Source organism: Psammomys obesus, unplaced genomic scaffold (genome assembly GCF_907164565.1).
Source record: "Psammomys obesus unplaced genomic scaffold, mPsaObe1.curated_primary_1811, whole genome shotgun sequence".
In the NCBI taxonomy this organism is placed as follows: domain Eukaryota; kingdom Metazoa; phylum Chordata; class Mammalia; order Rodentia; family Muridae; genus Psammomys; species Psammomys obesus.
Window position 1 is genome coordinate 10,092,416 of NW_026585504.1, and position 27,005 is coordinate 10,119,420.

Here is a 27,005-nt window from a genome sequence, read left to right on the forward strand (position 1 = left end):
TTGGCACTTGAGTTTTTTTTTTATCATAGCCATTCTGACGGGTATAAAATGTAATCTCAGAGTCATTTTATTAAGTTTTTTTTATTTAACTTTATTCATTTTGTATCCCCCCATAAGCCCCTCCCTGCTCACCTCCCGATCCCACCCTCTGTCCCCCTTCTTCACGCATGCCCCTCCCCAAGTCCACTGATAGGGGACGTCCACCTCTCCTTCCTTCTGATCTTAATCTATCAGATCTAATCAGGAGTGGCTGCATTGTCATCTTCTGTGGCCTGGTAAGGCTGCTACCCACATCAGGGGGAGGTGATCAAAGAGCAGGCCAATCAGATTATGTCAGAGACAGTCTCTCTTCCCATTACTATGTAACCCACTTGGACACTAAACTGCCATGGGCTACATCTGTGCAGGGGTTCTAGGTTATCTCCATGCCTGGTACTTGGTTGGAGTATGAGTCTCTGGGAAGACCCCTGTGTTCAAATTTTCTTGTTCTGTTGCTCTCCTTGTGGAATTCCTGTCCTCTCCAGCTCTTACTATTTCCCACTTCTTACATAAGATTCAATTCACTCTGCCCAACATTTGGCCATCAGGCTCAGCATCTGCTTTGATAGTCTGCAGGGCAGAGGCTTTCAGAGGCCCTCTGTGGCAGGTTCCTAGGTTGTTTCCTGTTTTATTCTTCTGGCTTTCAGAGGCCCTCTGTAGCAGGTTCCTAGGTTGTTTCCTGTTTTATTCTTCTGGCTTTCAGAGGTCCTCTGTAGCAGGTTCCTAGGTTGTTGCCTGTTTTCTTCTTCTGGCTTTCAGAGGCCCTCTGTAGCAGGTTCCGAGGGTGTTGCCTGTTTTCTTCTTCTTCTGATGTCCATCCTCTTTGCATTTCGGGATGGGGATTGAGCATTTTAGTCAGGGTCCTCTCTCTTGCTTAGTTTCTTTAGATGTACAGATTTTAGTGGGTTTATCCTATGTTGTATGTCTATATGAGTGAGTATATACCGTGTGTGTCTTTTTGCTTCTGGGACTACTCACTCAGGATGATCCTTTCCAGGTCCCACCATTTACCTGCAAATTTCATGATTTCCTTATTTTTCATTGCTGAGTAATACACCATTGTATAGATATACCACAATTTCTGCATTCATTCTTCAGTTGAGGGGCATCTACGTTGTTTCCAGCTTGCTATTAAAAATAAAACTGCTACAAACATGATTGAGCAAATGTCCTTATTGAGTACTTCAGCCTCTTTTGGATATATGCCTAGGAGTGGTATGGCTGGATCTTGAGGAAGTGCTATTCCTAGTTGTCTGAGAAAGCGCCAGATTGATTTCTAAGGTGGTTGTACAAGTTTACATTGCCACCAGCAATGGAGGAGGGTTCCCCTTTCTCCACAATTTCTCCACCATGTGTTGTCACTTGAGTTTTTGATCTTGGCCATTCTGATGGGTGTAAGGTGAACTCTCAGGGTTGTTTTGATTTGCATTTTCCTAATGGCTAATGACAGTGAGTATTTCTTTAAGTGTTTCTCTGCCATTAGATATTCCTCTACAGAGAGTTCTCTGTTTAGCTCTGTTCCCCATTTTTTTTGTTTTTACTTTTTTTTAAATTTTTTTATTAATTACACTTTATTAATTTTGTATCCCCCCATAAGCCCCTCCCTCCTCCCCTCCCGGTCTCACCCTCTTCCCCCTTTCTGCATGCATGCCCCTCCCCAAGACCACTGATAGGGGAGGTATTCCTCTCCTTCTTTCTGATCTTAGTCTATCAGATGTTCCCCATTTTTTAAGTGGATTACTTGGTTTGCTGCTTTTCAGCTTCTTTACTTCTTTATATATACTGGATATTAGTCCTCTGTCAGATAAACGGTTGGTGAAGATTCTTTCCCAATCTGTAGGCAGTCACTTTGTTTTGATGATGGTATATCCTTTGCTTTACAGAAGCTTTTCAGTTTCATGAGGTCCCATTTATTGATTGTTGCTCTTAGAGCCTGTGCTGTTGGTGTTCTGTTCAGGAAGTTTTCTCCTGTACCAATGAGTTCTAGGGTATTCCCCACTTTTTTTTCTAGCCGATTTAATGTGTCTGGTTTTATGTTGAGGTCTTTGATCCACTTGGACTTCAGTTTTGTGCAGGGCGATAAGTACGGATCTATTTTCATTTTTCTACATGTAGACATCCAGTTGGACCAGCACCATTTGTTGAAGATGCTATCTTTTTTCTGTTGTATGGTTTTGGCATCTTTGTGAAAGATCAGGTGTCCATAAGTGTGTGGGTTTATTTCTGGGTCCTCTGTTTGGTTCCATTGATCCACCATTCTGTTTCTATGCCAGTACCATGCAGTTTTTCAAACTATTGCTCTATAGTACAACTTAAGATCAGGGATGGTGATACCTCAAGAAGATCTTTTATTGTAGAGGATTGTTTTAGCAGTTCTGGGTTTCTTGTTATTCCATATAAAGTTGAGAATTTTTCTTTCCAGGTCTGTAAAGAATTGTGTTGGCAATTTGATGGGAATTGCATTGAATCTGTAGATTGCTTTTGGTAAGATGGCCATTTTTACTATGTTATCCTGCCAAGCCATGAGCATGGGAGATCTTTCCATCTTCTGATATCTTCTTCCAATTCTTTCTTCAGAGACTTGAAATTATTTTCATACAAGTCTTTGACTTGTTTGGTTAGGGTTACTCCAAGGTACTTTATGTCATTTGTGGCTATTGTGAAGGGTGTTGTTTCCCTAATTTTTTTCTCAGCCCTTTTGTCTTTTGTATACAGGAGGACTACTGATTTTTTTGAGTTAATTTTATATCCGGCCACTTTGCTGAAGGTGCTTATCAGCTGTAGGAGTTCCCTGGTAGAGTTTTTGGGGTCACTCAGGTATACTATCATATCATCTGAAAATAGTGATGATTTGACTTCTTCCTTTCCAATTTCTATCCCCTTGATCTCCTTCAACTGTCTTATTGCTCTAGCAAGGATTTCCAGAACTATGTTGAAGAGATATGGAGAGAGTGGGTAGCCTTGTCTTGTCCCTGATTTCAGTGGGATTGCTTTAAGTTTCTCTCCGTTCAGTTTGATGTTGGCTATAGGCTTGCTGTATATTACCTTTACTATGCTTAGATTTTATCCCTGATCTCTCCAATACTTTAAACATGAGTGGATGTTGGATTTTGTCAAATGCTTTTTCAGCATCTAGGGAGATTATCATGTGGTTTTTTTCTTTCAGTTTGTTAATATGGTGGATCACATTGATGGATTTCTGTACATTGAACCAACCCTGCATACCTGGGAAGAAGCCTACTTGGTCATAGTGGATAATATCTTTGATGTGTTCTTGCATTTGGTTTGCAAGTATTTTGTTGAGTATTTTTGCATCAATGTTCATAAGGGAGATTGGTCTGAAATTCTCTTTTTTTGTTGGGTCTTTGTGAGGTTCAGGTACCAAGGTGACTGTGGCTTCATAGAATGAGTTTGGTAATGTTCCTTCAGTTTCTATTTTGTGGAATAGTTTGAAAAGAACTGGAGTTATCCCTTCTTTGAAGGTCTGGTAGAATTCTGCGCTGATACCATCTGGCCCTGTGGTTTTTTTGGATCGGAGACTTTTGATGACAGCTTCTATTTCCTTGGGGGATATAGGAGTATTTAATTGATTTACCTGGTCTTGATTCAGTTTTGGTAAGTGGAGTCGATCAAGAAAATTGTCCATTTCATTTAGATTTTCAAATTTTGTGGCATACAGGCTTTTGAAGTAAAACTTAATGATTGTTTGGATTTCCTCATTATCTGTCCTTATGTCCCCCTTTTCATTTCTGATTTTGTTGATTTGGATGGTGTCTCTCTGCCTTTTAGTTAGCTTGGCTAAGGATTTGTCTATCTTGTTGATCTTCTCAAAGAACCAGCTCTTGGTTTCATTGATTCTTTGAATTGTTTTATTTGTTTCTAATTGATCGATTTTGGCCCTGAATTTGATTATTTCTAGCCATCTACTTCTTTTTGGTGTGTCTGCTTCTTCTTTTTCTAGGGTTTTTAAGTGAGCCATTAAGTTGCGTGAATGAGCTGTCTCAAATTTGTTCTTGAAGGCACTTAGTGCTATGAACTTTCCTCTTAGCACTGCTTTCATTGTGTCCCACAGGATTGGGTATGTTGTGTCTTCATTTTCATTGAATTCTAGGAAGACTTTAATTTCTTTATTTCTTCCCTGACCCAGCTGTCATTTAGTAATGAGTTGTTCAGTTTCCATTTGTGTGTAGGCTTTTTGCTATTTCTGTTGTTGTTGAGGTCCAGCTTTATTCCATGGTGATCAGTCAGGATACAAGGGATTATTTCAATCTTCTTGTTTCTGCTGAGGTTTGCTTTGAGATCAACTATATGGTCTATTTTGGAGAAGGTTTCATGAGGTGCTGAGAAGAAGGTAAATTCTTTTGTGTTTGGGTGTAAGATTCTGTAAATGTCTGTTAGGTCCATTTAATTCATTACCTCTGTTAGAGATATTGTTTCTTTGTTTAATTTCTGTTTTGTTGACCTGTTCTTTGTTGAGAGTGGGGTGTTGAAGTCTCCCACTATTAATGTGTGGAAATCTATGTGTGGTTTAAGTTTGATCAATGTTTCTTTCGCAAATCTCTGTGCCCTTGTTTTTGGGGCACAGATGTTCAGGATTGTGATGTCTTCTTGGTGGAATTTTCCCTTGATGAGTATGCAGTGTCCTTCCCCATCTCTTTTTATTAATTTTGGTTGAACGTCTATTTTATCAGATATTAGAATGGCTACTCTTGCTTGCTTCTTGGGTCCTTTTGCTTGGAAAGCTGTCTTCCAACCCTTTACCCTCAGGTAATGTCTATCTTCGTGACTTAGGTGTGTTTCTTGTATGCAACAGATTGCTGGGTTTTGTTTACTCATCCATTCTTTTAGTCTGTGTCTTTTTATTAGAGAATTGAGTCGATTGATGTTGAGAGAGATTAATGACCAGTGGCTGTTGGATCCTTTTAATTCGATGTTGCCTTGGTCATACAGTTGTGTGCTTGGTTGCTTTTTGTTTTACTGTAGTGAGATTAGTTATTTCCTGTGTTTTCTTGAAAGTAGCTAGTTTTCTTGGGTTGTATTTTCCCTTCTAGTGTCTTCTGTAAGGCTGGATTTGTGTGTATGTATTGTTGAAATTGGTTTTTGTCATTGAATATCTTGTTTTCTCCATCTATGAGGACTGAGAGTTTTGCTGGGTATAGTAGCATGGGCTGACATCTGTGTTCTCTTAGGGTCTGCATGATACATGTCCAGGCCCTTCTGGCTTTCATAGTTTCTGTTGAAAAGTCAGGTGTGATTCTAATGGGTTTGCCATTATATGTTACTTGGCCTTTTTCCCTTGCAGCTTTTAGTATTTTTTCTTTGTTCTGTGTATTTACTGTTTTGATTATTATGTGGCGGGAGGATTTTCTTTTCTGGTCTAATTTATTGGGTGTTCTGTAGGCCTCTTATATTCCTATTGGCCTCTCCTTTAAGTTGGGGAAATTTTCTTCAATGATTTTGTTGAAAATATTTTCTGGGCCTTGGAGCAGGGAATCTTCTTTTTCCTCTATTCCTATCATTCTTAGCTTTTGTCTTTTTATGATGTCTTGAATTTCTTGGACAGTCTGTGTCAGGAATTTTTTAGATTTAACATTTTCTTTGACAGATACATCTATTTCTTCCATTGTATCTTCCACACCTGAGATTCTTTCTTCCATTTCTTGTAGCCTATTAGTTATGCTAACCTCTGTAGTTCCTGCTTTCTTCCCTAAGTTCTTTCTCTCCACAATTTCTTCCATTTGTGGTTTTGTTTTTTTTTTCCAACTCTATCTTCAGATCTTGAGCCATTTTGTTGATTTCCTTCATCTGTCTGGCTGTATTTTCCTGTTTTTCCTTCAATTCCTTCAGCTGTTTGTTTGACCAATCCTCTGTTTCTTTTATTTCATTCAGTGATTTAAGCATTTCCTCTCTAAAGGCCGCACACTGTTTGGCTACACTTTCCTCTATTTCTTTATGTATTTTATTTGTTTCCTCTGTTATCTTCTTCATGAGCATAGATGTTAGGTCATCTTCTTGAATTTCAATTATGCTGGGGTGTCTAGGGCTACTTGCCCCTGGATAACTGGGTTCTGGAGAGGACATATTGCTCTGGCTTTTGTTGGTTGAACTTTTACGCTGTCCTCTACCCATTGGGCTATCTTAGGTGTTTGAAGTTAGTTTCTGGTGGTTCCTGGAATCCTGTGGGGGAGAGAATCCCTTTGGCAGGAAGATGGCTTTTCCTGAAAGAAGCCTTCTCAGCTTTTTGGGTATAGTCACTGGATGGCGGGTGTTTTTCAGGAGTTGCTACAGCTCACCTCAGGCATAGAGACCTGGGTGAAAACTGTGGTCCTTATTAGTCGAGAGGGCTCTCCTCTCACTGGGAGAAATCCTGGAGATAGCTGCCCTGCTTTTGGGTTTCTTGCTGTAAATTTAGTGATCAGCTGCTGTAACCTGTGTGTCTCGTGGTTTGGTCAGTTTTGTTAGGGATAACTGGTTGCCCCTTGGAGCAGTATCTGGGGCTTGATCTAGGGGTTCCCAGTCTTTTGTAGGTCTGAGGTTGGGGCTCTGTGCCCCAGTACCCAAGGGGTAATCTGTGGCGGGTGAGTACTGCTCTCCTGGTAACAGCAGGGGCACAGCAGGTCCCTGGGTTGGGCCAGTCTGGGGGACCTTTTCCGGGGATATACTGGGTGGCCTAAGTCCATCCCCTTTGCTTATTTCCTTGTTCCTTGTGAGGGTTTCTCCAGACAGTGACTCCAAGACTCTGGTGTCCTGGGGCACACAGTTCTGTCTGTAAGGAATAGTTGGTACAAAGCAGGTCTCTGGGCTGGCGGCGTGCGTGCCTGCCTGCTAGTCTGCGGGAGCTGGGTTCCCAACAACTCTGTGCTCCCCGCTTGGACCGGGATCAGTGATGGCGGCAGGTACTGACTGGTCTGCGAGACTTTCCCCAGGCAAAGCCTGGGTGACCCAAGACAGCCCGATTTCTTCCTTCCCTGTGGGGCCCTCTCCTGACAGGGATTCTCAGGCTCTTTTGCACTGGGTCACGCAGCTTGTCTGTACTAGTGAGCTGGGCACACAGCCACTCTCCATGGTGGCGGCGGGAGCTCAGTTGTGATGGCGGTGGGTACCCTTGGTCTGCGAGACTTTTTCCAGGGAAAGACTGGGTGACCTGTGACCAGTCTCGCAACTTTCCTTCCCCGTGGGTTTTCTCGATACTGGGAGTACCAGTCTCTGGTGTTTTTGTGCCCACCGATCAGCCTGGGAAAGTGATCGGGACACGCAGGTGTGTGGCCCTGGTCTGGCGACCTAGTGCCTCTGTGACCCGGGATCTCTTCTAGGTTCTGGCTGGGTGAGCATGGACCCGACTGATTCCCACGCCGTGGGAGTTTCCTCTCACCTGGGAAACATGATTGCTGTTGTTTTAGGGCCCAGAGTTCAGTCTCTTGGTTGCTGTGCAGAGAGTGTTGTCCTGCTTCTCAGACACAGTGTTCTCCTGGCGCCGCCATCTTGCCCCCCCCTCCCCCAGAGTCATTTTGATTTACATTTCCCTGATGACTAAGAATGTTGAACATTTCTTTAAGGGTTTTTCAGCATTTGATATTCCTCTGTTGACAATTCTTGGTTTAGCTTTGTATGCCATTTTTAATTGGATTTGTTGGTGTTTCTTTAGTTCTTCATATATTTTGGATATTAGCCAAAATATATGGATATGATATTTTGGATATCACATGTAGGGTTGATGAAGATTTTTCCCCAGTCTGTAAGCAGTCGTTTTGTTCTGTTGACAGTGTCTTTTGATTTACAGATTTTCAGTTTCACGAGGTCCCATTTATTAATTGTTGATCTTGGAGCCTGTGTTGTTGGTGTTCTGTTCAGGAAGTTATCTCCTATGCCAATGAGTTCAAAGCTCTTCCCTGCTTTTTCTTCCAAAAGATTTAGTGTGTCTGGTTTTATGTTGAGGTCTTTGATCCACTTGGACTTGAGTTTTGTGCAGGGTGATAGATATGGATACTTTTGCATTTTTCTACATGTTGATATCCAGACCAGCACCATTTGTTGAAAATGCTATCTTTCTTCCATTGTATGATTTTAGCTCCTTTGTCAAAAATCAAGTGTCTGTAAGTGTGTGGGTTTATTTCTGGGTCCTTGATTCAATTCCACTGATCTCCAGCCAGTCTGTTTCCATACCAATACCATGTAGTTTTTATTACTGTTACTCTACAGTATAACTTTAAATAAAGGATGGCAATACCTCCAGAAGCTTTTTTGTGTTAGCTATCCTGAGGTATTTGTTTTTCCACATGAAGTTGGGGATTGTTCTTCCAAAATCTGTAAGAATTATGTTGGTATTTTGATAGGGATTGCATTGACTCTGTAGATTGTTTTTGGTAAGATGGCCATTTTTAATGTTAACTCTACCAATCCATGAGCATGGGAGGTCTTTCCATCTTCTGATATCTTCTTCAATTTCTTTCTTCAGAGATTTGAAGTTCCTGTCATACAGGTCTTTCACTTGCTTGGTTAGACTTACACCAAGATACTTTATGTCTTTTGTGCTGTTGTGAAGGGTGTTGCTCCCCTAATTTCTTTCTCAGCCCATTTGTCTTTTGTATACAGAAAGACTACTTATTTTTTTAAAGTTAATTTTGCATCCAGCCACTTTGCTGAAGGTGTTTTATCAGCTGTAGGAAGTTCGCTGGTAGAATTTTTCGGGTCATTTATGTACACTACCATATCATCTGTGAATACTGATACTTTGATTTCTTCCTTTTCAGTTTGTATCCCCTTGATCTTCTTTTCATGTTTTATTACTCTGGGTGGGACTTCCAGTACTATACTGAAGAGATACAGAGAAAGTGGGCAGCATAGTCTTGTCCCTTGTTTCAGTGGAATTGATTTAAGTTTCTCTCTGTTTAGTTTGATGTTAGCTATAGGCTTGCTGTAAATTGCCTTTACTATATTTAGGTATGTGCTTTATAGCCCTTATATCTCCAAGACTTTAAACATGAACTGTTGTTGGATTTTCTCTAATGCTTTTTCATCACCTAAGGAGATGACCATGTGGTTTTGGTTCTTTCAGTTTGTTTATGTATGAGTGGATTACACTGATGGATTTCTGTACATTAAACCATCCCTGCATCCCTGGGAGGAAGCCCACTTGATCATGGTGAATGATATCTTTGATGTATTCTTGGATTCAGTTTGTGAGTATTTTATTGAGTATTTTTTGTGTCAATGTTCATAATATAAATTGGTCTGAAATTCTCTTTCTTTGTTGGGTCTTTATGTGGTGTAGGTACCAAGGTGACTGTGGCCTCATAGAATGAATTTGGTAATGTTTATATTTTGTAGACTGGTTTGAAGAATATTGGTGTTAGCCCTTCTTTGAAGGTCTGGTAGAACTCTGCACTGAAACCATCTGGTTCTAGGCTTTTTTGGTTGTGAGACTTTTGATGACTGCTTCTATTTCCTTAGTGGATATAGGACTATTTAATTGATTTACCTGGTCTTGATTCAACTTTGGTAAGTGGAATCGATCAAGAAAATTGTCCATTTCATTTTGATTTCCAAATTTTGTGCTGTATAGGCTTTTGAAGTAAGACTTCATTTTTCATTGGATTTCTTGGTGTCCATTGTTATATCTCCTTTTCATTTCTGATTTTGATAGTATGTCTTTTAGTTAGTTTGACTAAGGGTTTGTCTATCTTTTTGATTTTTTCAAAGAACCAGCTCCTGGTTTTGTTGATTCTTTGAATTGTTCTCTTTTTTTTCTAATTTACTGATTTCATCCCTGAGTTTCATTATTTCCAGCTGTCTACTCCTCTTTGGTGTGTCTACTTCTTTTTTTTCTAGGGCTTTTAGGTGAGCCATTAAGGTCCTTGAATGAGATGTTTCGAATTTCTTCTTGAAGGCACTTAGTGCTATGAAATTTCCTCTTAGCACTGCTTTCATTGTGTCTCATAAGTCTAGGTATGATGAGTCTTCATTTTCATTGACTTTTAGGAAGTCCTGAATTTCTTTCTTTATTTCTTCACTGACTCAGCTATTTCTGAGTAGAGAGTTGTTCAGTTTCCAGGCTTTTGTAGGATTTTTGTTATTTCTGTCATTGTTGAGGTCCAGCTTTACTCCATGGTGGTCAGATAAGACACAAGGGATGATTTCAATCTTCTTGTATCTTTTGAGTTTTGCTTTGTGACTATATGGTCTGTTTTGGAGAAGGTTCCGTGAGGTACTGAGAAAGTAGATTCTTATATATTTGGGTGATAAGTTCTGTAGCTATCTTAGGTCCATTTGATATTTTTTTTCCTCTGTTTAGTTTGTTTCATTGACCTGTCCTTTGGTGAGAGTGGCGTGTTCAAGTTTCCCACTATTAATGTGTGGGGACTGATGTGTTTTATTATTGTTTATTTTACAAATGTGGGTGCCCTTGTATTTGGGGCATGGATGCTTAGAATTGAGCTGTCTTCTTGGTGAAAATTTCCTTTGATGAGTATAAAGTGATGTCTCCTATCTCTTTTAATTAATTTTGGTTGAAAGTCTATTTATTAGATATTAGAATGGCTACTCCAGCTTGCTTTTTGGGTCTGTTTACTTGGAAAACCTTCTTCTAGCCCTTTACTCTCAGATATTGTCTATCTTTGTGGCTGAGGTGTGTTTCTGGTATGCAGCAGAATGTTGGGGCCTGCTTACACATTCATTCTGTTAGCCTGTATCTTTTTATTGGAAAGTTGAGTCCATTGCTGTTGAGAGAAATTGATGACCAGTGACTGTTCCTTTTATTTTGATATTGATTTTGGTAATATGTTTGTGTGCTTGTCTGCTTTTATTTTTGCTGTAGTCAAGTTATTTATTTCCTGTGCTTTCCTGGCTATAGTTTGCCTCCTTGGGTTGCAGTTTTTCTTCTAGTATCTTCTCTAGGGCTGTATTTGTGGATAGGCACTGTTTAAATTTGTTTTTGTCATGGAAAAACATGACATCTTGTTTTCTTCATCTATGATGACTGAAAATTTTGCTGGGTATAGTAGTCTGGACTGGCATCTGTGGTCTCTTAGAGTTTGCAAGACATCTGTCCAGGTCCTTCCGACTTTTATGTTCTCTGCTGAAAAGTCAGGTGTGATTCTGATGTTTGCCATTACACATTACTTGGCCTTTTTCCCTTGTAGTTTTTGTATTTTTCTTTGTTCTGTACATTTAATGTTTTGATTATTATGTAGCAGGAGGATTTTCTTTTCTGGTCTAGTCTATTAGGTGTTCTGTAGGCCTCTTGTATGTTTATAAGCATCTCTTTCTTTAAATTGGGAACATTTTCTTCTGTGATTTTGTTGAAAATATTTTCTGGGCCTTGGAGATGGGAATCTTCTCCTTATTCCTATTATTTTTAGGTTTTGTCTTTTCATGGTGTCTGATTTATTGGAGGTTTTGTGTCAAAAAATTTTTTTAGACTTAACTTTTTCATTGATGGATGCATCAATTTCTTCCATTGTGTCTTCTGAGATTCTTTCCTCCATCTCTTTTTTCTGTTGCTGATGCTTACCGTTGTAGTTCCTATTTTCTTCTCTTAAGTTCACTCATTCAAGGATTGCCCCAGTTTGTGCTTTCTTTATTGTTTTCATTACAGTCTTCAGATCATGATCTATTTTATTGATTTCCTTCACCTGATTGTTTGCATTTTCCTGAATTTTATTGAGTGATTTGTTCATTTCCTCTCTACAGGCCTCTCTAAAGGCCTCAATATGTTTGACTCTATCTTCCTGTATTTCTTTAAGGATTTTATTCGTTTCCTTCATTATCATCTTCATAAGCATAGATTTAAGGTCATTTTCTTGTGCTTTAGTGTGTTCAGGGCTGACTGCATTGAGATAAATGGGGATTCTGGAGATTCCATATAATTTTGGCTTTTGTTGATTGTGTTTTTACACTTGCCTTTAGCCATCCTGGTTGTTTTTGATGATAGCTGGTAGTTTCTGGTGCCCTCCAGAGTTCGTGGGGAGGGGGGAGTGCAGGAAGAGCCCTGGACAAAAATCTGGATGTTCCCATAGGAGCCCTCCTCAGATTGGTGTGTATGGTCGATTACTGGTGGGTGTTTCTCAGGGGATTGCCTGAGGCCTTCCTCAAATGTATGATCCTGTGGAGTAACTGGACATTTTTGGAGCTCAGGAGCTCTCCTCTCACTAGGGGAAGTCCCAGGGACAGCTGCCCTGCCATTGGCTTTCTTGCTCTGAGGTTAATGGGCTGCAGCTGCCCTGACATTGTCCTCAGTCACTGTGCTTTCTGGGTGCAACCAATTTGGAGAACCAAAGAGCCCTGAGATTTGGTTGGTCTACCTATGGAGAAAGGTTGAGCTTTGAAGAAGTGTCTGGGGCTGTTCCATGGCTCCCAGGCTTCAGGAAGCCCTTTGATTAGAGCTGCGTGCCTGGTACTCAGTATGTATTCACTGGTTGATGTGAGCAGAATGCAGGCATGTATCTATATGCTGAGTCCTGTGCTGGTGGGAACCCAGGAACATTTCCGGGGATTGGCCAGGTGATCTGAGGTTGGAAAAACTTGTTTCCCTCACTTTAGGGTTTATCTCAACTGAGAAACCCAGACACTGGTGTTTTGGGGCCCACAGTTCAGTCTGGAACAGTGAGCACAGCACACAGGCATTTGGCTAGATGATGGAGACCACACTCTGGCCAGATCCCAGGAACTTCTCAGGGGATTAGCTGGATGACCTGAGATCAGACCTCCCTGTTTTCCTCACTGCGCCGGGTCTTCTCTCACCTGGAAAAGGCAAACGCTGGTGTTTGGGGGCCCACAGTTCAGTCTGTTGGTGGCTATGCAGTCTCTGCTGTACTGATCAGACACAGTGTGTGATTGGCACCAACATCTTGGAATATTCTTTGAAACTGACCATTTTCACAATATTGAATATTCTGATCCATGAACATGAGAGGTCTTTTCATCTGCTGATATCCCCCTTAATTTCTTTCTTCAGTGTCATAAAAGTTTTATTGAGAGATCCTTTATTTCCTTGGTTAGAATTATTCCCACCTGTTCTCTGTCTCTGCCTCTTCTCTATCTTTGTCTCTGTCTGTCTCTCTCTCTGTGTGTGTGTGTGTGTGTGTGTTAAGTGAGATTATCTCCTTTATATAATTTTCAGTATCCTTTCTTTTTTGTACCCTGCCACTTTGCTGAAAGTATTCTGATCTACAATATTCGTCTTGGGGGAATCTCTTGTGTGTATAATCATATAATCTGTAACTAAGAATTTTTAAGACTTTTAAAGAATTACTTCTTTTTCTATTTCTATTCCTTTTATTTTTGTCTCTGTCTGCTCTAGGTAACACTTCAAGCAATATACTGAGGATAGAGAGTAGAAACTTTTGTCTTGTTCCTGATTTTGATGAGACTGCTTTGAGTTTTTCTACATTTAGCATTAGTGTTATTTTTAAAAAATCTCAATCATTCAATATAACCAATAAAGACTCGGGAGCCAGATGCTGGGGTGAAAGCCTGCTAGCTCAGAGAGGCAGAGAAAGCACCCAGCTGACTTTCCTCCTCAGCTGAGGAATCTCCCTCTCCCATGATGTCTCAAAAGACTCCTTTAAACTCAGTGTCCCTCCTTTCTACTTTTTGTGCGTCCCTCTATCTATCCACCTGACTTCATCCTCCGCTCTATGTTTTTATAACCCTAAGTTCACTTCCTGTCAACTGGTTGCTTGCTTCTCTTGACCTATGGTTGACTTTATTTAATCTAGTTTATGATATGCAAGCAGAAAGTTCTAGGATTAAAAGTGTGTGCTAAGACTGAGCCACACCACAACTAAAAACAGTTTTTTCCAGTAAATAACACAATCTCAGAGTTCACAGTGTGAACAAATATCCTGCAACACATTAGCTTTCATTTCACAATGAAGGAGTGCCTTCATTGTGTCCCGTAGATTTCAGCATGTTGTGTTTTCAATTCATTCTTATCTAGGATTTTTTTTTCCTTTCTGATCTTTTCTTTGTCTAATTACCATTCATGAATATTGTTTGTTTTATTGAGTTTGTATACTTTTTCTAGTTTCTATTGCTGTTGTTATCTGGTGTTATTCCACTATCGTCAGAAAAATGCAGGATGTTACTTTAACATTCCTTTATTTGTTTTGACTTGTTTTATGTTTTATCTTGTGTTCAATTTTGGAGAAAGTTTATGGGCTGTTGAGGAGAATGACTATTGTGTTTGGCTGAAGTGGTCTGTAGATGTCCATTAGGTTCATTTTATTCACCATGTCATTTAACTCCAGTGTTTCTCTGTTTAGTTTTTGCTGCTGAGGCTTTCCACTGAAGTTTTTATTTGGCTTATTGAGTGTTTCATTTACAGCATCACTTCAATTTGAGTTTCTTCATCAATTTCCTCTTTATTAAACTCTATATTCTGTCTTGGAATGACTTCTATATTTCATTCATCTCTTTGTTTTGTTTTCTTTGAGTATATTCATATCCTTTATAAATTGTTTAAACATAGTTAAATCATTCTTTTGAATTCTTTGTCCAAAAGATCTTCTAGATCATTCTCATTGCAGTTTGTTATGGAATTAGTAACTTGGGGGAGCATCAAATTGGGGGGGGTTTACACTACTTTTATTATCCTTTGGTACTTGTGCATCTGATTTAAGTTGTTACTTGAGTTACTTGAGGGTTGGTATGAGGAGAAGATAAAGAGGGGTGCTGAAGTACCAGGTCTTGGGTACATGACAGTAGGAAGACAAGTGAGCTCAAAAGTCAGGGCATGCATGATGACCACCAAGCTATCTAGATGGAGGAAAAGCTTTCATCCTTTGCTGATTCTGGAGCCTACAGATTCCAAAACATTCATTTCCATGCTAGCTTCTCTACTGTCTTATTCATGACTTAATGCATCAACTTGTTACACAGAACACTTGAACATGATGATACTGGCTGTGCTTATAAAGTCTGTACTGTTCATTATATAAATTTGATTAGTTATATCATTTGGATATGTACTATCCTTTTTGACTTTAGTTTCCTCAAGTCCAAGAATGTGTTTAAGCTAGTATTGAAGTCATGATTTTAAATTTTCATGATACAAGGTGCATATATAGTATACATATATGCATACAGTTAATATGTTTGTAGTTATATATGGCTTGTACATGCATATATATAAACTGTATGTATTAGCTTATATATATTATACATACGTTATTTTCATAGACCAAATATATATAAGCAAAAAAATAGGAAAAATCTTCTTCTAACTATCTTCCTTTAAAAATAGGTATTTATACACACACACACACACACACATATATATATATATTCATTGTTTTCAATATGTGAATATCAGAGATAACTAACTCTTGAATCGAGTAGCTTACTGTGCACATATCGTTCCCTGGTCCAGGCACTGTAGAAGTGCACTTTATTGAATTAAAGTAGTTTTGAAATTGCTAAATTTAAACAGCTGAACTATTTGAAAAATGTGACTTGTTTGTTAGATATTGGTTGAGGTAAAATATTAGATACAGAAGTACCACAGATGTGTGAAGTGTGCTTGATAGTTTAAAAAACAAAAGGAAACAGATGATAAATAATAGTTCCATTATTTATTAAGGATATGTGGCTTGTCAAAGTTGCCAGTCGATTTCACGGAATAGTTTTATATATAATTTATTTAAATTACCTAGAATTTTTTAAATACCTAGAATTTATTTAAATTACCTAGAATTTTTTGTTTTTTGAATTTTTTCATTGTTGTCAATTCCTTTTACTTATAGGTTCGTGTGCAAATCTAGAACAATACAAGGCATTGCTAAAGGAACATGATAAGCAGAAGAAGATAGTGGTAAGATTTTGCTGTTTTTACCATCCCTCAAAAAGTATTTTCTTAGAAAATGTAAATGCTATAGTTTTCAGATAACTGATAACACTTTTATAAATTTCCTTTTAATCTTTAAGTCATATTTCTGTCTTGAAAAAATCTAGATATGTATTTTTGACACTCAATATTGGAGCCCTGACACCATCACATCACTATAAGACACCTGAGATTCATTTTAATGTTTTTATGTATCCCTTCCTTTGGTTATTTATAAGTGAATTGTGTGAACCAAAGCTCTGTTAACTATTGTGAAATATAAATATTTTGTTGAGTTTGTTTGGGGGACTTTAATGTAAAAATCCTTTAATTTATAACTTTATATACTTTGTTTTCCAGCTTTCAGATGAAATGGAGACAGAAAAGAATATAGAGGTATTTCGATTTTCTATAATGCCAGATTATATACCAGGTATATTATATAGGGCCAAAAGAATGCTTGTAATACTATAGATGTAGCGATAACTATAAATTTTCCTTTCCCAATAAAGAGAGGTGGGAACAGGCTTAGAATCCTTTCTATTCTATCCTGTTCTTGTTTCTTTATGCATGGCCTATCTAAAATACTTGATCTTTTGAGTATATGCCAAAATAGGATCGGAAATATGTTTTTGTTTTGTTTTTAAAATTGGCTCACAGATATGCAAAGGCTTTTAATTTCTTGAAACAACATATATGAAAGTTTTTCGTAGGAGTAATACATAGTTTTTAATGTGGTAACATAAAATAACTATTTCGGTTTAATGACAGTTAAATATTTATCTGTCTTCTAAGGTCATATAAAACCACTATACTAAAAAGAGAAATATTTTTTACTAAACAACATTTGCATTTTTTTCTAGGGTTGCAACTTCTCAGGATTCAGACAAAATGAATTAACGCAATTACCCAGGCATTTGGATGCTAAACAGATTTATCTTTTTGTTTTAAGAACCCGTAACTTTGAGGTATCTAAACATTGTTTTATTTTTATCCTATAGTAAAACTTGAGAATCTGATTTAAGGAATCAGACCCTTATTTGAAACTATAAGAAGTTAGATGTTAAGCAAAACCTGATTGTTTGAACATTAAATTCAGAAGGAAATACTAGTGGCATCTAACCTTGTTTAGCAGAAGAAAATGGGTTGGTATCTTAGTTACTGTGCTATTACTGTGAGCAAACACCATAACCACGTCAACTTACAAAAGAAAGCTTTAATTGGGTTTATGGTTTTGAATGACGTGATGACAGAGCAAAGGCATAGCAGCAGGAAAAGCTGAGAACTCATATTTTGATCCCCAAATAGAAGGCAGAGAGAGCTATCTGGGAATGGCACCAAACTTTTTTGAACCTCAAAACTCACTCTTAATGACACACTCCTCCAATAAGGCAACACCTCATACCTTCACAAACAGTTCACCAACTGGAAACCATGTTGCAAACATATGAGCCTGTGGGAGTCACTCTATTTAATTCACTACAGTTGGTGTGCTAACATCACCAGAGTCTTGATGCTAGTGTCCATTGGCTGGGAATGTGTCTATGAAAGATGTTTTTCCTTCCATGTTTCCACTTTTATCAACTCAGGAATCTTAGCATACTCTTTTTACTCTGAAATAGTTTGTGAGAATTCTTCCACATATGACTTGTGTGTTCTTAAAAGCCTGAAAGTGTCCTGGCACACTGTTGAGTTATATCCTGTAGTATAACCAAATATAAAAACTCAACATACAAGAATGTGACTAGTTCAGTGGCCAGTGATCATCAGGGATGGGATGGACTGAGAGAGTAATTATTGCTGATCATTAGGGATGGGATGAACTGAGGAAGTAATTACTGGTAAAGCTGATAATTATCTACTTTTTGTCTCAATTTATATTTTTTATATTTATGTCTACTATACCTGTTCTTTGTAATGAAAATATGCAAAATATAAATTGAAGCTGTTACCAGTGAAATATGGCTAGTTCCCTGTGGAAAAGAAGTACTCTTATAGAAATCATAATAAATAACATATTGTTAAAAAGTTTGCATGATTTCCTTGTTGTTGACTTGCATTTGAGGAAAAAAAACATAGCATTTCTGGATTTCATCAATAGAAATATTTAATTATATCGAATCTAGTGTTTAAAATTTTTTTGTGAGAATTTGTAAATGGGTTTGGGTGACATTGAAAAGCTTCTGCAGAGCAAAGGAAGCAATCAGTCAAAAGATATTTTACAAGGATTGTCAAAAGTTCTTGCCAATTAAACATCTAAAAGAGGTTAATATTTAAAACGTATAATTAGCTCCAAAAATTAAACATAAAATCTTCAAGCCATCTAATCAATAAGCATACAAATAAAAAATACATATCTCATAAGAAGAAATATACATGGTCAATACATATTTGAAAAATGTGCAGTTTCCTTAGTCACTAGGGAAATATAAATTAAAATTGCCTTGAGAGACCATTGCCTCTCAGTCAGAATGGTTATCAAATAAAGCAAATGGCACCAGCATATTCAGTCAAGGATTTTGGAAGTAGTCCTCATATAGTTTTCCTAAAAAGGAGAAGGGGGGCTGACTCTGACATGACCTCTATTGCCTGCTTTTTGATAACTTCTTCCTGTTGGGCCTACAGGGGAAGAGGATGAATTCAATCTTGATATAACTTGATATGCTGGGGTGGGTGGGAGGGGGGTGCTTTTCTTCTCTGAAGAGTAGGTGATGGAGGGTAGGAGAAACAGGGAGGGAGGGTGAGACCAGGAAGATAGGAGAGAGGGGACTATGACTGGAATGTAAAATACATAAATTAAAATTAAAATTAAAAACTGTTACATACTCTTGATGAGCATGTAAGCTAGGGTAGACACTGTGAAAATCAGTATGAATGGTCTTCGAAAATATAAAAATAAACCTCCATATAATCTGACTATACCACTGCTGTGTATATTCCCAAAGGAATGTAATCACATTACCACAGAGATATTTGCCAAGCATGTTTATTACTGTACTATCCAAATGTCCAAGATACAGGATCAGTCTAAATGCCTATCAACAGAGGAATGAATAAATAAAATGTTGTAGGTGCACAAACACACACACAAACACACACTCATGCACACAACATGGGATTTTATTCGGTAATAAAGAAAAAATAAATTTATGTTATTTGTATGAAAATAGTTTTAATTGGAGTTCATCATGTTAAGCAAACAAAGCCAAATTCAGTAATGTCAAGTCAAGTTTTTTGTTTATGATATGTGGTGTGTGCCTGCAGGGAGGTGTTCTAAATGGGAGGGAAGGGAGCAACAAGGGAGGGTATTGAGGGAGACAGAGATAAAATATTACTTGTTTTCTCTTACATACATAATATAGATATACTTGAGAAAAGGAAAGGAAACAATGAGATGGGAGAAAATGGATGGAGGGGGTACTGTTGTATGGGTGGATATTTGAAAGTCATATGTATAAGGAAATGTCATAATGAAACCTATTATTTTGTGTATCAGCTAAGAAATTAATTTTAAAACTGTTATGAATAAGAACATAAAATGATCTATTGAAGCTACCTAACTAAGCAAAAATGTAGTTTCTAGTAATTATGGTAAATACATTTAACTTTAGATACCAACTTTAGTAAATTGTATGTTTTAAGGGAAATGCTGTAGGGCTTTTCTTCCTGCCTCAAGCTTCCAGAATAAAGACTCAGACTCAAAGTATATTTACAAATACCTAGCCCATATAGCTAGACTCTCCTCTGACTAGCTCATACCTTAAAACAGAGCATTTTAACTACATTCTGCCATTTGACTGGTTACCTCTGCTCAGGTACCATTCATCTGTCTTCCTCACATATTCAAGGGCAAAGCAGTCACACCTGGCTCCACCTCAGAATCCTTTCTTCCTGAAATCCCACTTTTTATTTTATCCTCTTCTATAGTCCATAGGTTAAAAAAAAACTGCTTCCATATAGATACAAGAGATTCCTTCTACATTTCCCCTTTTTAGTCCAATAAAAATCTCTTTCTCTTACAATTTTAAACTATATACAATAATAGCAATTATGAAACAATCAGGTAAGATATATATTCACAATGTCCAGTCCTAATGTATTTGGCAACTTTGGAGAAAGTATTCTATTATCTATTCTATCCTGATGAGTTTAGAGTATTGTACCTAAATCATTGAATATCATAACTTACATTTATCAACCTAAAAATACTTTTAGATATAAAAACATCTTAGGGAAGGGGAGGAGGACTTCCCCTATGAGTGGACTTGGGGAGGGACATGGGAGGAAATGATTGAAGGAGGGTGGGATTGGGAGGGGATGAGGGATGGGACTACAGCTAGGATACAAAGTGAATAAACTGTAATTAATAAAAAATAAATTTATTTATATATAATTATGTAACAAAAGACATTTATCTTTTTTATACAAAAAAGAAAAATTAAATGGCACATTTTCTAGCAGAAAAAAATAAATAAAAACATCTTAAATACTAAATAACTTATGCTTTATTGCAACTATTTATTATTTATTTATTATTTATTATTCAACCACCTCAGAGACTTGAGAAGGAAATCACACTACCTTAGAATATAGAGAGTATAGTCAAGCATTTTCCAAAACATAGAAATGGTAGAGGTATTTGGCTGCTTGGAAAGTCACCTAAAATTTCTCTATAATGTTAGAACATCAATCTTCAGCCTTCTGGCCAGAATATCTGACAAACATATTTGTGAAGCAGGAATTAATTATGAAGGTCTTGCTTACCCTGTCTTGGCAGAGCTTGGCAGTTGATTTTGCCTTTATCCAAGTTTTTTACAGCATACTTTCTGCAGAGGGAGCAGAAACATTTCTTTTCCCAGGGGCAGCTTGCCACATATGAAGCAATCTCCTAATAGAGATTCTTTGATACTCATTATCTTTTTTTCAAGTTGAATGGGTGCTGCTAAAAGCTGACATATCTCAGTGGTTTTAAATTAATGAAGACATTTTTAAATGCCTTATTCTGTAGGTCTCTGAGGTTTTTGAAGAACATCTATTTATCTATATGCATTTAAATAATGTATAACCATTATCTATATAGCTCTCATAAATCCGAATAGGCAAACATTGCTTATTTCTAGCAATTTACCATCTGTTCAACCTAGGATGTATATTTCTGTAACAAACTAGATTAGTATCTGACATGATCATAAGTTTGATTAACTATTAACTTGCATTTTTTAACTATTCTAAACCATTTGCAATAGAAATTTATAAAAGAGCTGGAAATAAACCTTGTATTTATAAATGTGTTGCAAAGGTTCAATACCTTATAAAAGAGTTGAAACATACATACTCTATGTATATCAAGATAACTTTTAATTTGTATCAATATACAATAAAGCAATACAAACCTTATATTTGTATCAATATACAAAAATCTATAGTTATGTAAGCGTTCATCATGCAATGAAATGACCAAAACTTACTCACCCCACCTTAACGGAATGACATGTCATTCTCTTAGAATTGCTTTCTGCTGATATGGGGCATATTATTCCTTTTGGGGGGACCCAGAAATAGGGGGAAAATAGTTAAGAAAGCTAGCTGTAACATTTGTTGTCCAGTCTCTAAATACTGTGAAAATGCAGGCTTAAAATGAAATCCTGTTTGGAACAGTCTTAAAGACTAGAGCAATTGGAATCAGTAGCTTTCTTTGAAGCTGTCCTGGAAGCAAGCTCTGATGAAACAACAGCTAAAGCAATCCGAGGCTGGATCAAGCTGGATGCTGAAATATATGTGTCAGCAACTCAGCATTCTTCAGGATAAATCTTTATGATCTACTCCAAATTCCTGGTGTTTGGTCCTTTTGTTCTGTAAACATATAAGCTCTCACAAGTAATATACAGTTATGCAATTACATATGCATTGGATGTGCACATATCAGTTAAAGATGATTCTGTGCTCTTTATTTGAGGAGGTGAAAGACATCTGTCTTTCTTTATAAGCTTGTTTAGACTGTATAACCAAACTGCAATATAAATCTCCATTCATGCCATATAAAAAATGGCACGTAATAATGATTCTTGAGCATTCTGTAGCCAATAAAATATTGGCTATGCAAAGACATTTATGTCTAGACAGTCTTAAAACTATTCCCAAGTAGAGGTGACAGCATATACATTACCTGTCTTGGTCTTTTTTATTTCCTTCTTTCTGTCAAAAGAAAGATCTTCAGAGGATCTCCCTCTGTCAAATCTAATTTTCAACACTTTGGATGGAATACATAGCTTTTCTTCTCTTGTGGAAAAAAATGCAAAATTCTCCTCCACAACACAACATATTTTCCTTTTTCTATTCTGAGGGTATCACATACCTATGTTGATCTAATTCATCAGTCCTTTTTAAGTTCTAGTGCTTTTTGACAGCTATGTTACCTGTTTCATTAACTTTGAAAAAATTCAAAGTCAACAAAGTACCACTTAATTTATCCTTGGGATGTTCCTTATCCCCATTCTGTTCTATGAGCACCTCTTTTAAATTATTGGCAGATCTCTCCATAATTGCTTGACCTGTAGGATTGTGAGTTATATCTGTAACATTTTTATGCCATAATGTCCAAAAAACCTGTTGTATTTAATGGATACATATGCCGAAGCACCATCAGCCCCAATCTGCAAAGGCATTTCCAAGACAGTCACCATCTCTAACAAGTGTGTAATCTCAGAATTATTCTTTTCAGGATTTAAAGCAGAAGCCCATTGGAATTCTGAATATGCATCAATAGAATGATTCATTAACATGTGTACATAATTAAATTCTTCAAACTCTATAAAGTAATACATATAGTTTATTATATAATATTGCTATAGGCTAGCATCAATAAGTATAATCTGGATTCTTAAGTCAATATGTTCCATCCCTATGGGCTGCTATTCTAATTCCTCAAGCCTTTGTGTGTTTTTTCTTATCTGGAACTACCTCTTTTGATGTTACTTTAAGTTCTAGTTTGGATTTCTCTGAGGGTTCCCTATCTTGATTCAAAGATTCTTCTAACATTTGTTCTGTGGCCTCTAATCCAGCATCTAATTTTTCAATCTCTTCTTCTTCTCCCAAGCCTGCCTTATTCCAATCACTCCTAAAGAGGATTTTTTTTAATTTAATTTAATTTTTTATCGTAAGTTACATTTTATTAACTCTGTATACCAGCTGTATCCCACTCCCTCATTCTCTCCCAATCCCACTCTCCCTCCCTCATCTCCACCATGACCCTTTCCAAGTCCACTGATTGGGGAGGACCTCCTCCCCTTTCATCTGACCCCGTTTTATCAGGTATTTTCAGAACTGGCTGCAAAGTCTTCCTCTGTGGCCTAGCAGGACTGCTCCTCCCTTGGGGGGTGGGGAGGTCAAAGAGCCTGCCATTGAGTTCCTGTCAGAAAGAGTCCCTGTTCCCCTTACTATGGGAAACCAATTGGTTACTGAGCTACCACGGGCTACATCCGAGCAGAAGTTCTAGGTTATACCCATACATGGTCCTTGGTGGAATGTCAGTCTCAGAAAAGACCCCTGTGCCCAGATATATTTGGTCCTTGTGGAGCTCCTATCCTTTCCTCATCAGACTAACTCCCCTTCTTTCATATGATTCCCTGCACTCTGCCGAAGGTTTGGTTATGAGTCTTAGTATCTGCTTTGATACACTGCTAGGTAGAATCTTTCAGAGGCCCTCTGTGGTAGGCTCCTGTCCTATGTCCAATGCACATCCCCTTTGTCTTTCTAAGTGAGGATTGATCATCTTACCCTGTGTCCTCTTTCTTGTTTATCTTCTTTAGGTGTACAGATTTCATTATATTTATCATAACTTATAGGTCTATATAAGCGAGTATATACCATGTTTGTCTTTCTCCTTCTGGGATCCTTCACTCAGAATGATCTTTTCTAGATCCCACCATTTGCCTGCAAATTTCATGATTTCCTCATTTTTGATTGCTGAGTAGTATTCCATTGTGTAAAAATATCACAATTTCTGTATCCATTCCTACGTTGCTGAACTGGGTTGTTTTCAGGTTCTGGCTGTTACAAATAAAGCTGCTACAAACATGGTTGAGCAAACGTCTTTGTTGTGTACTTGAGCAAATTTTGGATATGTGCCTATCAGCGGTATAGCTGGGTCTTGAGGAAGCACTATTCCTAATTGTCTGAGAAAGCACCAGATTGACTTCCAAAGTGGTTGTACCTCGAGATATTCAAAACTGTAATCATCACTAGGAAAAATGACCATTCTGACTCTACCCCAGAATGCTTTCTTCCTGAAAGATGTTCCACATTCTATTCTATCTTTCCTATAGTCCATAGTTGTTTTTTTTTTAATTGACAGTAATGCTTCTATAGAGACAGAGAGATTCCTTTTACAGGAAAATGTTTAGGTAAATTCATGAATTTACTGAGTTAAAATTCTATGACTAAATGGATACTTATCTTAAGATTTTTTTAAAAAGTGAGAAATGCAGTCTGATTCGTACATTTTTTTGTGTGTGTGGTTGGTCTAGTTTACATAATCCTTGCATTAGGTAATAGCCATGTTTAGTTTTTAAGCAAATAAAATATGGCTGGTATGACTGATAACTTAAATTTTTAAATCAATTTCTTTTAATAGATCCATATACAAATATAAAAAATGATAATCAAATATTAAAAATAGTTATATTTGGAATAAAATTACAAATATATGCTTTATGAATCTATTTTATAAACATATATTTATGAATCTAAAATACTATTATAGTATTTCCGATGACAATTTAATATTTAAATCAAGAGATACTATAAGTACAAAATGCATTCTATCATTTTCAAGTCTTTAACACTATAAATGCAAAATACTTAATAATTTATCAATTACATGCTGATTGGACAATATTTTAAGAATATTAATTTTACCCTTAGTTTTTAATGTAACTACTGGAACAGTTAATTTTATTCATGTGTATTAGCTAAATATCTGTCAGGTAGTTTGTTACAGTTGATTATACTCTTTCTCTGAAGCATAACTATGTCTAGTAAAAATGTTTTAATTTGTTATCCATAGGAAAACCTTTTTAAAATCTGGAGAAGCTATATTCTCTCAGACTGCTCCATTGCTCTTTTGCATGACTCCTTTTGGTGGTGGTTTCTGCATAAATTCAAGGTAAATGACATTTAAAAACCGATATAAACCGTTGATTTGTAGCATAATTACTTTTTCAGTAGAAGTAATGTTAATACCAAATTTTTACAGAGATGAATGTTTGAGCATTCCACACAAACTAAAAATCCTAATTTAAACTTTCTTCTTTCAGAGGAGTTAAAATTACAATAAGGATTTCAAAGAACTCAGTTATTCATCAATTAGAAAAGATAAGGGAAATCCAATACTGTAGTGAATAATAAAGTTGTAGCTTTACATGGTATCATATGTTTGTAACCTGAACAGAAAGTCTTCTACATTGAGGATTTGGAAGAGAACCTGATGATCAGATAGACAGAGACCCTTTACTTGATTCAGAATGGTAAGAATGTGAATCTAGGGGGAAAAAATAAGTGAAATTGGTGGCACAGGAAGCACTGTTTGACTAGAAGAATTTTAGTAAAATAAATACCCTAATGTTGCCTTAAAGCTTGCCTCCCCAGGATGAGGCAAAAAGCTATAAGGTGGCCTACACTGTGACCCCCATGCCACTACCCTATGAGGACAGTGCACAGACAGTGCAAGCCCTTCACTGGTGGCACCACCCTACTTCCAGGACCACAGTTCACATCAAAGCACTGTGCACAGTACCCTCCTCACCCTCCACAGGTTTCACTGCCCATCCCCATCTAACCTCACCTTTAACCCCAAGCCAAGCTATCTAAGTGTTCTACAAAAATAACTTCTTACCAAGATGCAACTTTTTAAAGTTGAGCTTGGATCATTTCTGATACCCCAATTACATATCAGCATTGTGTCTCCAAGACTGAACGTCAAGCGTCATTGAGCAATCCCAAAGACCAACCAAGCTGAGGTAACAACAAACATAAACACAGATGGGCCAGATATTCAGACCATACAGCCAGTAACACTACTCCATAGGTGCAGTATCAGCACAAACAACGCGAAAAGCAGACACAGCGCGTCCCTTCAAAAAATGAGTGCCTGCATAGTGATGTCCCTAAGGAAAACAACTTAGATAACACACAAGACAGTGAACTCAAAAAGCATTTTTACATATGCTCAAGGAAATCAAAGGGGATATGAATAAATGCCAAAATGATATCCTAGACAACATAAGCAAAGAGTTGAATGAAATAATTAAAACAGAGCAGGATATGAAAATAGAACACAATAGACATAGACATCTTGAAGGAAACCAAAACCAAAATGAAACTTGAAATTTTCATTAAGTCTAATAAGCTCAGAGGAACACTTCACCAAAACTATAAATTGAGTGGAAGAGAGACTATCAGGACTTAAAGACAGGCTAAAGGAATTAGATCACTCAACCAAAAAAAAAAAGTAATAAATCGTTCAAAGACCCCATCAATGGCCATTTAGGTACCCTGGAACATAGAAGAACAAAGATTATAGACCATAGAAAACCATATAGAATGAGGAAAAGAAATCCATGTCAAAGGTACAGCAAATATTTCCAAAAAATCATACAAGAAAATTGTCCCATCCCACAAGATGAAAATCATGCCTGGTATCATTAGCTGGGCCAAGTATCCATGCCTAGGTATGCCATAGACCCTAGAAGAGAACCTAATACCATTATTCAGCTAAATAGACATAGTATTAAACTGTTTGACAGTACATAATTTTATATCCATAAATTAGTGAAACTTTCAACTTTCATCAGAGAAGCTTCTTTTCTATTTTGAATGGAATGACCCCATAGGCTCATATGCTTGATACTTGGTTGCCAATTAATTGAACTGTTTGAGAAAGAGTAGGAGTTGTGACCTTGTTGGAGAAGCTGTTTTGTTTTGAGATTTCAAAAAGCTGGTGGCATTTCTAGTGTTTCTCTCTTCTTCATAGTTGTTTTTCGATAGGTGAGCTCTCAGCTACTACCTGCTGCCATGCTCCCTACCATGAAAATCATGGACTCTAACACTCTAAAACTGTAATCACCAAATTAAACAGTTTCTTTTATAA

The 27,005-nt window shown here is 37.2% G+C and overlaps 1 protein-coding gene across 1 annotated transcript in view; it reads left to right on the plus strand.

Moving 5' to 3' along the window:
* Nucleotides 1–27,005, plus strand: part of Fam227b (family with sequence similarity 227 member B) — a 176,970-nt gene that overhangs the window by 11,552 nt on the left and 138,413 nt on the right. The window contains exons 4-7 of the mRNA XM_055619228.1: nt 15,780–15,847; nt 16,220–16,255; nt 16,723–16,827; nt 24,924–25,022. Coding sequence (XP_055475203.1) covers nt 15,780–15,847; nt 16,220–16,255; nt 16,723–16,827; nt 24,924–25,022 — 308 coding nt within the window. The remainder of the gene's footprint in view (nt 1–15,779; nt 15,848–16,219; nt 16,256–16,722; nt 16,828–24,923; nt 25,023–27,005) is intronic.